Here is a 17677-nt window from a genome sequence, read left to right on the forward strand (position 1 = left end):
GGAGAGATGCTGAGGGACTTATTAATATCTTCAGGGAACCTCTTTGAAAGAAGAGGCACATTTGGCTTGCAGGAGTCCTTTACAGCTTTAATTAACGCAAGAAAACAGCCCTTCCCATTTTATTTTGTAAATGGGATATTCCAATCTAAGCATGGGTCCTTAAATTGAATATAATCCTAAGCTATGAACACACAATTTGTAAATTTAACTCCCATTTGGGGAGTCAATTCTGTCAAAATGGTGATTCAGTGGCTGGTCTAACAAGCTCACTAGCTTCTTTCGGAGAAGGGAATCTGTCACCACTATCTGGACTGGGCTCCATGTAACTCCAGTTCCACAATATTATTGATTTTTAAAATCAAAGCAGAAAGGAATTCACAATAAATGGAGCCTTGCCAGTGTCACCCATATTGGAGGGAGACTGAGCAAATCCTCTGTTTACTTGTCCAACTCCGTTTCATAAAGTGGAGTAGTAAGATGGCTAAACAGACTGCAGCAAGCTGCTTGTGCTTTCAGTTACACAAAAGATATTTAGAGTGGGCTCCTATAAATAACCAGGGGTCACATTAACTTTGCAAGTGTTCCCAAATAGTAAGCATCAGACATTTCCTTTCATATTCGTAATGTGGCGTTTCCAGAATAAGACAATGCACACATCAGACTTTGCATGGACTCAAACCAAAAGCTGTATATTCTGCTGCATCAGGTCAAAGCTGCAGACTACGATGATATCCGAATACTGTCTCAGCAACTGTACACTTAAACTGCAAGTTTTCACCTTACTTGCAGTGGCATTTTCAGGTCTGGGTCCCATTCAGTCAGCGCATTTTAATGGCATTCAAGCTTTATTTCCTGGATATAATGGTCACAGTACAAAACATCCTTCAACTTGGTTACTTTACTAAAGATGGCTAGTACGAGATATTATAAAAACAGATAGTGGCTTAGCAGGAAGAGTTCCTCTTAGGTTGGGGCTGAGGCACATGGTTGAGGAACACAAGGAGTGAGCTTTGCATCCAGCTGACTACAGAATTTTTCTTTGTATGCAGTTACTGTCAGCCAGTGTCTACAACAGAAAACATTCCATTTCCTTGCACCTCAAAACTCAGAGCCACATCTGTTACCTGTTTTATAAGCGTGCATAGTTTACGTAGCACGAGCAGCCTGTTCACAGTTCTTCTTGAAAATCCCAAATTTCCATTGTCCCACTCTGGCGGTTGGACTTTAGGGAATTCATTTCCAAAAGCTCTCCATTGTCCTTTAAAAATCACTCATAAAACTTCTCTCTTTGACCATGTTTTTGGTCACCTATGCTCACTCCTCCTTTATGTGACCCTGTGTCAAATGCTGTCATCTAACATTCACCTAAAGCAGCTTCAGACATTTTATAAATACATTTTATTATTACTTCCTCCAATAATAGATGAATGATGCTTTCAATTTTCTCTCCTGTGTTCCGAGCAAAAAAAAAACTCTGCTCTGCAATCCACTACAATCTTCGAGGAGAAAGTGAGGTCTGCAGATGCTGGAGATCAGAGTTGAAAATGTGTTGCTGGAAAAGCGCAGCAGGTCAGGCAGCATCCAAGGAGCAGGAGATTCGATGTTTCGGGCATAAGCGCTTTTCCAGCAACACATTTTCAGCTCCAATCCACTACAATCCTCAACCAACATTCTCTTCATTTTTCTTGGGTTAAGCAGGCAACACTTTAAAGTGCACGGCCTCTTCACACCTTTCTCCTCTCCACAGTTCCACACTTTTTGGTTGCTGTGCACCAGAGATGGAATGTTGTTTCTGACTGAATTGTAGAAACACTCAGCTGACATTTGAGAGAGGAGATATATTCACCTTGGATCAAAATCCCAGCAATCCCTACCTAACTGTACCATGGGAACGTTTTCAAACACATAACAGCACCAATTCAAAAGCTGGCCCATCGCTTTCTCAAAGGACAACCATAGTTTGACAATAACTGCTCTGCCAGCAACACAGCCGGAGAACTTTTTCTTTTAAAAAGCAGTCCTTCGCTTGGGAAATCAGTCAGAAAAGACTTAGAGTTATTCCATTCTAAGACACTAAGTGGGCTAATGCACATCCTCAAAAGACCCAAGTGACCCAAGTTTATTTGGAGTGTAAATTTCCTCAGCTGTTATTCTGAGCGATATTCTGGTTTGCCTTGGCAACTTGGAAAACATTCCTCTGTTACTGTGGAGTTGGAACCAATCACGTTACTCCTTGATTTGCACAAAACAAAAGTGGAAGCTACCACAGGAAATGGCAAGTCCAGCATTTGACACTTGCTTGTGATGGAAATCAGGGAAGAGGGAAAGATCATAGCATGGCAAAGAGGATCACAGAGGTTGCTGCAGGATTCTGTGGAGAAAAATATAGCCCAGTGATACTCCATAATGGTGCAGTAAACATAAACAAGGCAATGACATAGTGCAGTAAAAAATGAGGTCTGCAGATGCTGGAGATCACAGCTGAAAATGTGTTGCTGGTTAAAGCACAGCAGGTTAGGCAGCATCTCAGGAATAGGGAATTCGACGTTTCGAGCATAAGCCCTTCATCAGGAAATGACATAGTGCAACTGAGGAAGTACAAACAGACAGCTGAACCAAATAGGACATGAAGAACATGTGACAGCCAAGCTTTGAGATTCTGTAATGTGGAGGTGTTCAATTATTTCATAACATCATGAGTCAAGAGTTGTACAGCAAGGAGACAGACCCTTTGGTGCAACTCGTCCATGCCAGCCAGACATACTAAATTAATCTAGCCCCATTTGCCAGCATTTGGCCCATATCCCTTTAAACTTTTACTTTTCATATACCTGTGCAGATGCCTATTAGTTATTGTAATTGTACCAGCCTCCACCATTTCCTCCAGCAGCTCATTCCATATACACACCATTAACTGAGAAAAAGTTACCCCTTAGGTCCCTTTTATATCTTTCTCCTCTCACCTTAAACCTATAGCCTCTAGCTTTAGACTCTCCTACCCTGGGGAAAAGACTTTGGCTATTCACCTTATTCATGATTTTATAAACCTCTACAAGATCACTCCTCAGCCTTTGACGTTCCAGGGTCAAAATAGTCTCAGCCTATTCAGCCTCTCCCTATAGCTCAAAAACTCCAATATCAGCAACATCCTCGTATATCTTTTCTTCACCCTCTAAGTCGAACAACACCTTTGCGAAGGGAGAGAGACCAGAATTGAACACAGTATGCCAAAAGTGGCCTAATGTCCTGTAGAGCCATAACATGACATCCCAACTTCTATGGGGAGAAAGTGAGGTCTGCAGATGCTGATGAAGGGCTTATGCCTGAAACGTCGAATTTCCTGTTCCTTGGATGCTGCCTGACCTGCTGCACTTTTCCATCCCAACGTCTATACTGAGAAGACCAATAAAATGTATCAAACAACATCTTCACTACAATATCTACCTGTGACTCCATTTTCAAGCAACTGTGAACCTGCAATCCAAGGTCTGTTTGTATGGCAACACTCCAAGACCCTACCATTGAGTGTACAAGTCCTGCCCTGATTTGCCTTAACAAAATGCAACACCTAACATTTATTTAAATTAAACTCCATCTGCCATTCCTTGGCCCGTCGGCCCATTTGATCAAGGTCCTACTATACTCAAAGATAACCTTTTTCACTGTTCACTACAACACCAAGTTTGGTGTCATCTCCAAAATTACTAAACATTCCTTCGATATTCACATCCAAATCATTTATACAAATGATAAAAAGCATTGGACCCAGCATCAATCCTTGCAGCACATTAGTGGTTGCAGGCGTGCAGTCTGAAAAACAACGCTCTGGCACTACACACTGTCTCTTATCTTCAAGATAATTTGATATCCAAATGGCTAGCTCTCCCTGGATTCCATGTGATCTAATCTTGTTAACTAGTCTGCCATACGTAACCTTGTCAAACGCCTTCCTGAAGTCCATATAGACAACGTCCACCACTCCACCTTCATCAATCTTCCTCGTCACTTCTGCAAAAAACTCAATTAAGTTAGTCAGACACAATTTCCCAAAGTCAACGCCATGTTGACTATCCCAAATCAGTCCTTACCTTGCCAAACACATGTAGATCCTGTCCCTCAGAACCCCCTCCAGCAACTTATCCAACAGTGACAGCAGAGTCACCGGTCTATAGTTCTGGCTTTTCCTCATCACCTTTCTTAAATAATGGCACCACATTAACCATCTTCCAGTCTTTTAACACCTCACCCACTGCTACCAGTGATTAAAATATCTCAGCAAGGAGCCCTGCAGAGTTCTGGGAAACACCTGACCAGGTCCCACCTTTATGCGTTTTAAGACATGTAACACCACCTTCTCGGTTATGGACACTTCAATACATTATTTATTTCTCCAAGTTCTTTAGCTTCCATATCCTTCTCAGTAAATATTGAGACAAAACTCTCATTTAGCACCTCACCTACCTTCTGTGTAAACGCTTTTAAAGCAAAGATAGATTTTGTTTAAACTGTAAAGGAATTAAGAGATATAGTGAGAGCACAGGTAAGTGTAGAGTGTGGTGCTGGAAAAGAACAGGAGGTCAGGCAGCATCTGAGCAGCAAAATCAACGTTTCAGGCAAAAGCCCTTCATCAGGAATGAGGCTGAGCGCCTCAGGGATGGAAAGATAAATGGGAGGGAGGGGGTGGGGCTGAGGGGGAAGGTAGCTAAGAGTGCAATTAGTGATTGGAGGTGAGGGTAATGGTGATAGGTTGGAGGAGAGGGTGCAGTGGATATGTGGAAAGCAAGATGGACAGGTCATGAGAGCAGTGCTGAGCTGAAAGGTCGGAACTGGGATAAGGTGGGGGGGGGGGAAAAGGGGGGAAATGAGGAAACTGGTGAAATCCACATCAATGCCATGAGGTTGGAGGCATTCTTCCTCCAGGCCTCTGGTGGTAAGGCAGTGGTAATGGAGGAGTCCAGGACCTGCATGTCCTCGGCAGAGTGGGAGGGGGAGTAGAAGTGGTCAGACACGTGGTGGTGGGGTTGGTTGGTGCGGGTGTCCCAGAGAAATTCTCCGCAGCACTGTGCGAATAGATGTCCATATTGATCACATGCAGAGGAGACCACATCGGGAGCAACGGATACAGTAAATGGGCTGAATGGCCTAATTTCTGTTCCTAAGTTTTATGGTCTTAAATGTGAACAATGCAGCAATGTAGGAAACACCTCACTGCTGCATCAGAACCCTGGAACCCCCATGCAAACAGTACCACAGGAGGAGAGTTCCATCACACGGATTATGACAATTCAAGAAGGAGCAGTTCATCACCTTAAAGCGCAAATAGAAATGGTCAAGAAATCCTGTCTTGCCATTGATGTCTATGTCCCAGTTTATCCAATATGCAACTGGCCATTCATGTCACAATCATTTGATGACTCTTGCTGTGTACAATTTGGTTAAAAAACAATTGTGACTATACTTCAGATTACAAAATCATTGACTGAAGTGTATTGGAATGTCTCAAGATTACCTGAAAGACGAATGCAGTTCTTCTGTGAATGAAGGATCACCAGTAAAATAACTGACCTGTTTTCTTGCTTGATTTAGTCCTTGTAACCGTTGTTCCAACTCATCCTTATAGCTCTTTGCTGCTTCGATACTCTCCTTGGCTTCTTGCAGGAGATCAGTCTGAACCTCAATCTCCATCATTGTGTTTTTTTCCTATCAAAAGTGAGAAACTCTGCCATCAGTTAGCCCTTCACAATGTTTACAAGACCTAACTTAAGTCAACACCAATTACTCACTTTGCTTACTTTCTGAAAGATAATTAATCTGAAATGTTAACTATTTCTCTCTCCACAGAAGTTACCTGTCAAGAGAGTTTCCAACACTATTTTTCTTTCAACCAATACTTACTTGTTCAATATCTAGAAAATATATTAGCTGGCACTAGATTCATACTTACAAAATAATAATTCACTGCAATATATGCTTTTACATCGGTCACTGAAGATGGGAAGACATAATGTTTTTACCCGTGGTAACCTGTTTATAGGCTCTCTCAAAAACTAAGATGGATGTCAATGAAACCTAGTAGATGGATTGTGTAGCTAAAGGAAAAATGAAATTGTTTTTAGCAAAGGCACAAAATCACTTTTGTAAAAAAAAAGATCCATTAACATATGGTGATAGGATAAATTAACTTCATTAGTAACCATGTTGTAGACTGCTGCCAATGTTATGGTAGAACTTGTTACGATAACATGGCCTTGCGCGTGGGAAATCATGTCTCACAAACTTGGTTGAGTTTTTTGAAGAAGTAACAAAGATGACTGATGAGGGCAGAGTAGTGGATGTGATCTATATGGACTTCAGGAAGGCATTTGACAAGGTTCCACATGAGAGACTGGTTACCAAGCTTAGATCTCATGGAATACCTAGGAAAACTAGCCATTTGGATACAGAACAGGCTCAAAGGTTGAAAAGAGTGGTGGTGGAGGATGCCTTTTCAGACTGGAGGCCTATGACCATTGGAGTGCCACAAGGATCAGTACTGGGTCCTCCACTTTTCATCATTTACATAAATGATTTGGATGTGAGCATAAGAGGTATAGCTAGTCAGTTTGCAGATGACACCAAAATTGGCAGCATAGTGGACAGTGAAGGAGGTTATCTCAGATTACAATAGGATCTTGATCAGATGGGCCAATGGGCTGAGTAGTGGCTGATGGAGTATAATTTAGATAAATGTGGGGTTGCTGCATTTTGGGAAAGCAAATCTCAGCAGGACTTATACACTTAATGGTAAGGTCACATGGAGTGTTGCTGAAGAGAGACCTTGGAGTGCAGGTTCACAATCTTCTTGAAAGTGGAGTCGCAGGTAGATAAGATAGTGAAGGCAGCGTTTGGTATGCTTTCCTTTATTGGTCAGAGTACTGAGTACAGGAGTTGGGAGGTCATGTTGCACTGTATAGGACATTGCATGCAAATCTGGTCTCCTTCCTATCGGAAAAATGTTGTGAAACTTGAAAGGGTTCAGAAAAGATTTACAAGGATGTTGCCAGGATTGGATCATTTGAGATATTGGGAGAGGTTGAACAGGCTAGGGCTGTTTTCCCTGGAGCGTTGGATGCTCAGGGGTAACCTGACAGAGGTTTATAAAATCACGAGGGGCATGGATAGGATAAATAGACAAAATCTCTTTCCTGGGGTGGTGGAGTCCAGAACTAGAGGGCGTAGGTTTAGGGTGAGAGGGGAAAGAGACCTGAGGGGCATTTTCTTCCCATACAGAGGGTGGTATGTGTATGGAATGAGCTATCAGAGGAAGTGGTGGAGGCTGGTACGATTGCAACGATGGGATATGAATAGGGACCAGGTGCTAGCAGGTGGGACGAGATTGATTTGGAATATCTGGTTGGCATGGACGAGTTGGACTGAAGGGTCTGTTTCTGTGTTGTACAGGGACCACTGCTGGGTCTTCCTTAGTCTGCCATTTATTTAAATGATTTGGATGAGAATATAGAAGTCAAGGTTAGTAAGTTTGCAGCAGACACCAAAATTGGTGGCATCATAGACAGTGAAGGAGGTTACTAGGAGCAAGTGAGGACTTCAGATGCAGGAGAGTCAGTTGAAAAGTGCAGCGCTGGAAAAGCACAGCAGGTCAGACGGCATCCTTGGAGCAGGACAGTCAACATTTCATGCATAAGCCCTTCATAAGGAATTACAAAGGGATCTTGATCAAATGGGGCACTGGACTGAAAAATGGAAACTGGAGTTCAATTTAGAGCAATACAGGCTATTACATCCTGGTACAACAAACAGGGGCAGAACTTATACAATTAACGGTAGGACATTGGATAGTGTTGTAGAACACAGACACCTCAGGGTTCAGGTATATAATTCTTTGAAGCTTGCATCACATGTAGACAGGGTGGTTCAGACAACATTTAGCACGCTTGCCTTCATTGCACAGTCCTTTTGACTACAGCAGTTGGGACATTATGTTAAGATTGTACAGGATGTTGGTGAGGCCTCTTCTGACATTCTGTGTCCAGTCTGGTCACCCTGCTATAACAAGGATAAAGTTAAAAAATCACAATACCAGATTATAGTCCAACAGGTTTATTTGGAAGCACTAGCTTTCGGAGCGCCGCTCCTTCATCAATCTCCATAGCCACCTGATGAAGGAGCAATGCGCCAAAACAAACCCATTAGACTACAACCTGGTGTGGTGTTATTTTTAACCTTTTTCTACCCCAGTCCAACACCAGCATTTCCAAGTCATAACTGGAGGGGGTTCTGAAAAAAATTACCAGGATATTGATAGATATGGGAGATCAGAGTTGTAAAGAAAGGCTGGATAGGCAGGGACTTCTTTCAATGGAATGTAGTACGTTGAGAGGTGACCTTATACAGGTTTACAAAATTATAAAGGGAATAGGTAGTGTTAATGATAGATTTTTTTCCTAGCCTGGGGGATTTCAAAACCAGGGGACATATTAAAAGGTGACAGGAGAGAGATTTAAAAAAGACATAAAAGAGCAAATACAAAGGGTGGTTCACACATGGATTGAACTTCCTAAGGAAGTGGTGGATGCGTGCACAGTTACAAATGTTTAAGAGACACTAATGTAAGTTCATACACTTATGTAAGTGAATAGGAAACATTTCGCGGGATAAGGGCCAGAAACAGGAAGGTGGGACTGGGTTAGTTTGGGATTGTTTGGCACGGACGGTTGGATCGAAGTGTCTGTTTCCATGCTGTATGACTCCATGACTCCAGGACATGGTAATCTGATCCATCAAGCGTAATTGTATAATTACTTGGAATAAATAAAGTTTCAATGCTAGAATAGGACTCAAGTGAATTTAGATTGCCGGGTGACATCGCTTGGATAAGTATAAATAATTAAAACAAGAACAAAGAACCAACATAGTTAAAACATTTTACATAAGAACATAAGAACTAGGAGCAGAAGCAGGCCATCTGGCCCTTCAAGCCTGCTCCGCTATCCAATAAGATCATGGCTGATCTTTTCGTGAACTCAGCTCCACTTACCCACACTCTCACCATATCACTTAGATACTTTATTGAATAACAAAGGAATTATCTTAGCTTTAAAAAAAATTTCTGAAATAGCGTCTGTACATCTCTATGACTATTAATACTTCACTGGGCAAGGAATTCCATAGATTAACAACCCTCTGGGTGAAGAAGTTCCTTCTCAATTCAGTACTAAATCTGCTACCCCTAATTTGGAGGTTATGCCCTCTTGTTCTAGTTTCACCTGCCTGTAGAAACACCCTCCCTTCTATCTTACATATTCCCTTCATAATTTTATGTGTTTTAAGGGATTGAGATGTTAAAGGGTTAATTTTTCTGCTGACCTGCAGGAAATTGGATGTCCCAGAGGTAGGGTGGTATGTTTCTGTCTTGCAGGTAAATGAAAAAAATTGAATTGTAGGAGATGGCAGTGCAAGAGTAAATTTACATTGTTGTTATTTCCTATTCAGAATTAATAAGAACATTGTAGTTAAAACTCTGACCACACCCTGCAGTTTGAAAAAAAAGATTTACACCAGATTCTGCCATTAAGGAATAATCTACACTACATTATTTCTGGAAATAATCAAATCATTACATTGTGTCTAGAGTGGCATGTGACTACATTTGAATGGCTGAGGGCTGTTTTGTGGACATTACTAACTGTGATGTAAAAGTGTGTAAAGGAAGAACTGAACCCTTTGTTCAGAGAGAGATCTCTTGACACTGCTTCACACGCATTGGGAAGTCTGTTAAAGGCTCCTCCAAAGCTTGTACTTACTTAATAAACTTTGGCTGTTCACAGAAGTTGGCATATTGCAGTTAGTAAAAGATCCTAACATTTGGTGGGATTCCAACATATACAAAGCTTCTGGGCGGACTGGATACGTGATCATCCGAGTGCCAATGGAGTGAGACAGATGGGCCCACGCGATAAGATTTACCTTGATCTCTCTCCTTAACCTACAACTCAGTCAACCCCTGGTCTTTTGGGACTCTACAGTGACAGAATCGGAGGTAACTTACATGCCAACAAGTTCGTTTTAGGAGTCCTAAGTTCTTGGGAAGGGAGATTACAGTCCCCTGGAATTCAGAGGTTTGAGTCCTCAGAACCACCGGAAAGGGAGGTAAGAGTTCCCCTGGAATTCGGAGGTCAGAGTCCTCTAATAGTGAGGTTTGAGGCTCCGGAGCACATTACATAAGATAAACGATACCTACTGAGGTCTCAATCATCCTGCCTTAGACCAATTGTTAAGTGGAGAGGTCAGGACCCTGAAGTGGATGTGAAGACAGAAGACACTGGACTCGTATACAGAGATAAATTAGGAAATTGAGACTTTAAAAATGGGACAAGCATTCCTATTAGAGATTTCAAATGCAACAGCCTTTTATTTGCATAAGTCTAGTCAGAATTCTTGATGATCTTTGTTATTGTAGCTTAAACAATAAACAATTGATATCTGACAGTAGATAGGAAATTCACATGGAAAAGGTTGATGATTATAACAATGTGGTAAAAACAATGACTGCAGATGCTGGAAACCAGATTCTGGATTAGTGGAGCTGGAAGAGCACAGCAATTCAGGCAGCATCCGAGGAGCAGTAAAATCGATGTTTTGGGCAAAAGCCCTTCATCAGAAATAAAGCAGAGAGCCTGAAGAGTGGAGAGATAAGCTAGAGGAGGGTGGAGGTGGGGAGAAAGTAACAGAGTACAATAGGTGAGTGGGGGAGAGGATGAAGGTGATAGGCCAGGGAGGAGGGTGGAGTGGATAGGTGGAAAAGATGATAGGCAGGTAGGACAAGTCATGGGGACAGTGCTGAGCTAGAAGTGTGGAACTAGGGTGAGGTGGGGGAAGGGGAAATGAGGAAACTGTTGAAGTCCACATTAATGCCCTGGGGTTGAAGTGTTCCGAGGCAAAAGATGAGGCGTTCCGATTTACACCAGATCTTGCCATTAGGGAATAGTCTACATCACATTATTTCTGAAAATAATCAAATCACTACATTGTGTCTTGAGTGGCATGCGACTATGGGGGAGTGGCAGGGGGCATTACTGACTGTGATGCAAAGGTTTGTATAAAAGGGAGAACTAGTCCCTTTGTTCATGGAGCTCTCTTGGAACTGCTTCACAAGCACTGCGAATAACTTTGAAAAGGTTCCTCCAAAACTTGTACTTGCTTAATAAATTTTGGCTGTTCAGAACATTGGGGCACAGACAGCCTCACATGGTACCTCACACCTTCGATACATTATCTGGGCCAACATGGCACCTATTGTTAAAGTTCACTTGAGAATGTGACTTTAAGAAAGTTCTGGAATTTACATATGACAGAACTGAAACCAACATGCCCATTCTAAAACATGAGGGACTTAAACAATCCATAATTTCAGTTAAATCACACTATAAACATTTGCTATAAATTCTGTGTTTTCTGATCTTATAACACACGAAGGAGCAGCGTTCTGAAAGCTAGTGCTTCCAAATAAACCTGTTGGACTATAACCTGGTGTTGAGAGATTTTTGGCTGTTCACAGAAGTTAGCTTCTTGCAGTTGCATCAAATGTGTAAGAATCTCAAAGAAAAATAACCTAACAGGATGATGGTAAAATTGGAAGAAAAAGTGAAGAAATCTGTGGATTATAGTGAATAAATCTATGGCAATAATCACTTCAATACCCAGCTGCAGCAGTAGTGAAGACAGACAGACAGACAGACAGACGTGCAATAAACTAGTTTTGATTGTACTGATTAGGTTGTTCACTGACGAACAACAAATAGATACAGACAAATTAGCAAGTTAGAAGTCTGACACCTGAGGGGATCTCTTCACCCAAAGGAAAACATTGTGCAATATTAGGAAAGGGCATTAAAGCAGGCAAGACAAAAAGGAGGAAAGAACAAAACAAATGTAATGAAAAGCCACATACCAATTTTTAAAACAAATTCTTCAGCCAAGTGACATTATTCATCCAGACACCAGGGAAATACACCCTTCAGTCCAACTAGTCCACAGAGACCATAGTCCCAAACTAAACTACTCCTGCTTAGAAGCTTTTGGCCCATTTCCCTCCAAACCTTTCTGATTCATGTACTTATCCAAACGTCTTTCAAAACATTGCAACTGTACCTGCAACCACCACTTCCTCTGGCACTTTTTAAATAGTTCTCCTCTCACCTTAAAAATATGCCCCAAGTTTTGAATTCTTCCACTCGCAGGATGAAGCCCTTGCTATTCACATTAATGCCTGTCATGATTTTATAAACCTCTCAAGTCACTCCTTATTCACCTATGCTCCAGTAAAAACTGTCCCAGCCTTTCGTTATAACTCAAATCCTCCATTCCCAGCAACATCCTGTTTGATCTTTTCTGAACTCTCTCCAATTTGATAATATCCTTCCAATAGCAGGGCGACCAGGATAGCACAGAATACTCCTGAAGAGTTCTCACCAATGCCTTGTACGTCAACATGACATCCCAACTCCTATACTCAAAGGAGTAAGCAACAAAGGCAGACGGGTTAAACACCTTCTTAATCACCCTGTCTATGTCTGACGCAAACTTCAAAAGAATTATGTACCTGAACTCTTACACCTCTGTTTGACAACACTAACCAAGACCCTAACATTAGTTGTATACATCCTACCCTAATTTGTTTTACCAAAATGTAAAATCACATTTATCCAAATTAAACATCTACCAACACTCAGCCCATGGACCCAATTGATCAAGATCTTTGTTAACTTCGATAACCTCCTTCTTCACCATCCACTATACCAATTGAGGTGTCATCTGCAAACTTACTAACCATGCCACCCATTCCCACATCCAAATCATTTACATAAATGATAAACAAAAGATGGACCTAAAACTGACCTAAAGCTCACCCGAAATGCCATGTAATCTAACTTGACTAAAGACGTACTGAAGTCCACATAAACAATGTCCATACTTTGATCTCCGTAATCTTCTTGGTTACTTGCTCAAAAACTCAATCAAGTTTGAGAGACATTTACCTCGCACAAACCATCCAGACTATCCCAAATTAGTCCTCGTCAACAAATGCATGGGAGAAAGTGAGGACTGCAGAGTCAAAATGTGTGGTGCTGGAAAAACACAGCCAGTCAGACAGCATCCAAAGAGCAGGACAGTCCAAGTTTTAAGCAAAAGCTTGTCATCACCAGGAATGTTCGCAATGTATGTAAATCTTATCTTTCAGGATCACCTCCAACAACTTACCAATTACCAATGTCAGGCTCACAGGCTTATATAGTTCCCAGGCTTCTCCCTACAGCCTCTCTTAAATAAAGGCAGAACATTAGCCACCCTCCAATCTTATAACATCTCACATAGTTATAGATGATACAAAACACTTCTGTTAAGGGCTCTGCAATTTCTTCTCAACGTTCCCACAATGGCCTAAAATAGACCATGCATTTGAACTGTGAAGGTCAATGGGACAAATGTCATAACTGAGCTAGCTGATGTCTTTAACCCAAGTTAAAGATGTCAATTCCCCAGCCTAAGTCTCAGGATAACCAAGTGAATGGATAGTAGCTGACTTTGCCTGTCCTGCAAGCACAATAGCTGGAAGACCAAGCATTCCAACTAAGTTCAAACCAGCAATTATCAGGTTTCCATTGAAAAGAGGAATCATCCAGATTTAAAAAGGTTCTCTCTCCACAGCTGCTGCCAGATCGGACTTTGTCTGGTATTGTATATTTCTTTCAGATACAAAATCTTGGAGCTTCCTTATTCTTTATAATTTCATTGTGAATGCTCTGACTAGATATTCAAACCCACTATCCTTGCACACCGTGCAAGTAATAATCTTTCACCATATTTAAACGTCACAACACCACAATGGAAAATGCAAGCCACATTTTTTTTCCCACAGTAGATACCATTAATACCACTTTATATTTTACTCCTTCCAAAAACTTAAATAAAATCTTTTAAAATTTCACTTATTAGGTAATGTAATGCACTACAGATACAGGTCCTGCCTCAAAATACAGCTCATCGCAGAGAATGACATGCAGCAAGTCCCACCCACAAGGTCACATACAACTTTTGCTGCTTTTTTCAAAATGACTTTCTTGATATTATAAACATCAAGAATTATCTAATGCACAAAGATTTGGTGAAAGTGGACTCCACCTAGATTTTTCAGTCAATTTCTAAATTGAGGAGATGATAAAACATTCACATTTAAAAATGCCAATATTTATGCCATGTTTTCACAGGAGATAAAATGGTTCATGCCTACCCGCGCAGGATAAGAATTTTAGAAATCCAATAGCACTATGCTGAAGAAAAACAGAGGCATGCTCCCCAGTGTCCAAGAGAATTTTAATCCCTCAACCACATCACTTAACCAGCAACCATCAATCATATTGTGGTTTGTGGGAGCTTGCTGTGAGAAAACTGGCTGCCACATTTCCAGTATTATAAACAATGATCACAATCAATGTGTTTGAAGTGTAAAGTGCTCTGGATGGGCAGGGAAGATTTTGGTGTCGGGGTGGGGGGCTGTCTGAATGTCATGAAAGGCATCAAGTCATTCTCTATTAGTAATGCAACTCCAAAGCATTCCTAGAATCTAGGAAAATTGACACAAATATTATCAAGATATTTTTGGGAATTTATTGTGGTCTGCAATCAGACATCAGCTGCCTATCAGAAAAACCAGAATGAATCATTCCTACCAATTGTGTTTTTCCAAATCCAGAGCCAAAATAGAGGTACAGCAGTCAGTGTTTTATGATCTGGACATAATTTTTGAGTTTTTAGTTACAATAGTGGAGAGCAATCAAGCCTAATCACCCATCTTGTTCATGCATGTCCTTCAGGGAAGGAAACTAACAACTTTATCTGGTCTGCTCTACATGTGGCTCCAGACCCATAGCAACATGGACAGCTCTTAATTGCCTGCTTGGCAAGTAGGATGGACAATAAATGCGAGCGTAGCCATTGACGCAGTCATCCTGCGAATAAATTTTTTTAAACTCCCTCAATAATTCTCAGCGTTTTGGGAATGCTCTGGAACTAAATCAATAAATAAATACATGGACTTGTATAGCATAATTTACCACCTTGTTTCTGCCTTTAGAAATTAAATACTTAACCTTTGAAATTTTGAATCTCCTTTTTATATTAGTGTGGAAAGCTTCATTTGGAATAAAATGTATTTTGATACCATAAATTAAAGACAAACTGTTTCCAGACAAGCTACTTTTTAAATAAAGCATATTCCAAACAGATCCAAAACTTGAGACAAAATTTCAGTATGTAAAGCACACAAATCATTAGCAGTGGCAAGGGGATCATTTTGCTGCAGTGATACAAACACCCAAAACAGTTTAGCTGACTTCTCAAACCCAGCATCAGCATCAAGCATAATAGGACAAAACTGTAAAACTCCATTTGCTCACAGTGAAAGTTAACAACATCCTTCAAGCCAAAGCTAATTTATAATATATGGGAGTGATCGTTGATTCAGAGAAGAAATGACAAGAAAAAACACAAAGCACACAAATGATCTTTTATGTGGAGAAGCCGGTGTTGGACTGGTGTAGACAAAGTTAAAAATCACAACACCAGGTTATAGTCCAACAAGTTTATTTGGAAGCACTAGCTTTTGGAGCGCTGCTCCTTCATTAGGTAGTTGTGGAGCAGGACCATAAGACACAGATTTTATAGCAAATGATTACAGTGTCATGCAACTGAAATGATATATTGAACAAACCTAGATTGTTGTTAAGTCTTTCATCTTTTGGAATAGGTTGCAGGTTTCAGTTTATTAATATGTAAATCCCAATACTTCTTTCAAGTCACAATCTCGAGATAATTAAATGGTTTTATATAAAAAAAAGTGACATCTCAGCTCAGACAATGCATTAAAGGTGTGAGGTTAGAGTCTGTCTGTATCTTAATCTTGAGTCAGACTGGCTCTATTTCCAAAGTGGAACTTATAAAATATTACATGGTGATTGCCCCACCATAACCACCCTATTATTCTTAGGGATAACTAAGATCTCCTTTCAAATTTGTTTCTCAATTTCCCTCTGAATATTAGTGGGTCTATAATAAAATCCCAATAAGGTGATCGTCCCTTTCTTATATAAATGATTTGGGATGTGAGCATAAGAGGTAGAGTTAGTAAGTTTGCTGATGACACCAAAAATTGGAGGTGTCGTGGACAGCAAAGAAGGTTACCTCAGATTACAACAAGGTCTTGATCAGATGGGCCAATGAGTTGAGAAGTGGGAGATGGAGTTTAATTTAGATAAATGTGAGGTGCTGCATTCTGGGAAAGCAATCTTAGCAGGACTTACATATGTAATGGTAAGGTCCTAAGGAAACCTTAATGGTAAGGTCCTGTTGCTGAACAAAGACCTTGGAGTGCAGGTTCATATCTACCTGCAACTCCACTTCCAAGGAGCTAAGATAATGAAGGCGGCATTTGGTATGCTTTCCTTTATTGGTCAGAGTATTGAGTACAGGAGTTGGGAGGTCATGTTGCAGCTGTACAGGACATTGGTTTGGCCACTTTTGGAATACTGCGTCCAAATCTGGTCTCCTTCCTATTGGAAAGATGTTGTGAAACTTGAAAGAGTTCAGAAAAGATTTAGAAGGATTATGCTAAGGTTGGAGGATTTGAGCTACAGGGAGAGGCTGAACAGGCTGGGGCTGTTTTCTCTGGAGCGTCAGAGGCTGAGGAGTCACCTTATAGAGGTTTACAAAATTATGAGGGGCATGGATAGGATAAATAGACAAAGTCTTTTCCCTGGGGTCGGGGAGTCCCGAACTAGAGGGCATAGGTTTAGGGGGAAGAGGGGAAAGATATAAAAGAGACCAACAGGGCAACATTTTCACACAGAGGGTGGTACATGTATGGAATGAGCTGCCAGAGGAAGTGGTGGAGGCTAGTACAATTGCAACATTTAAAAGGCACCTGGATGGGTATATGAATAGGAAGGGTTTGGAGAGATATGGGCCAGAAGCTGACAGGTGGGACTAGATTGGGTTGGGATACCTGGTCAGCATGGACGAGTTGGAGCAAAGGTTTTGTTTCCATGCTGTTTATCTCTATGACTGCCTGCAGATTGTATGCTTTTTGAGCAAAATAGAACATATTTGCAAATACAAAATTCACCCCATAAACTTATATGTGACAAGTACACATGTGACTCGGCCAAAGTTGCCCTGCGGCATTGTATGTTGGTGAGAATGAACTCTATGCTATAATCACCAGACAGGGGTGTTCCCTCCCAGTCAGGGAGCACTTCAGCGGTCAGGGACATTCGGCATGACCATCCTTCAAGGTGGACTTCAGGATAGGCAACAACGCAAAGTGGCTGAACAGAGGCTAATTTCCAAGTTTGGTACCCACGAGGATGGCCTCAACCAGGACCCTGAGTTAATGTCACACTACAGGTGACCCCACTACAATATATATACATACATACACACACACCACACTTTACTAAGGTTGCGCGCAAACACACACTCACCCTCTCTCTGATGCACGTGCACACAAATAAGTCTGAGGTGAATGTGTCTTTGCAGATACATTTTATTTTGCTCAGAAAATGCAAAATCTTCAGGTAGTCAATCCATGGAATATTTTATAAATACAACTTTGGAAACAGAA

The 17677-nt window shown here is 41.1% G+C and overlaps 1 protein-coding gene across 8 annotated transcripts in view; it reads right to left on the minus strand.

The window, feature by feature from the left end:
• Positions 1–17677, minus strand: part of crlf3 (cytokine receptor-like factor 3) — a 71357-nt gene that overhangs the window by 30709 nt on the left and 22971 nt on the right. For all 8 annotated transcript variants that reach the window (XM_060844689.1, XM_060844695.1, XM_060844696.1 and 5 more), the window contains exon 2: positions 5566–5700. In XM_060844689.1, coding sequence (XP_060700672.1) covers positions 5566–5688 — 123 coding nt within the window. In that variant the 5' untranslated portion in view covers positions 5689–5700. The remainder of the gene's footprint in view (positions 1–5565; positions 5701–17677) is intronic.

This window comes from Hemiscyllium ocellatum, chromosome 25 (assembly GCF_020745735.1).
Source record: "Hemiscyllium ocellatum isolate sHemOce1 chromosome 25, sHemOce1.pat.X.cur, whole genome shotgun sequence".
NCBI lineage: Eukaryota > Metazoa > Chordata > Chondrichthyes > Orectolobiformes > Hemiscylliidae > Hemiscyllium > Hemiscyllium ocellatum.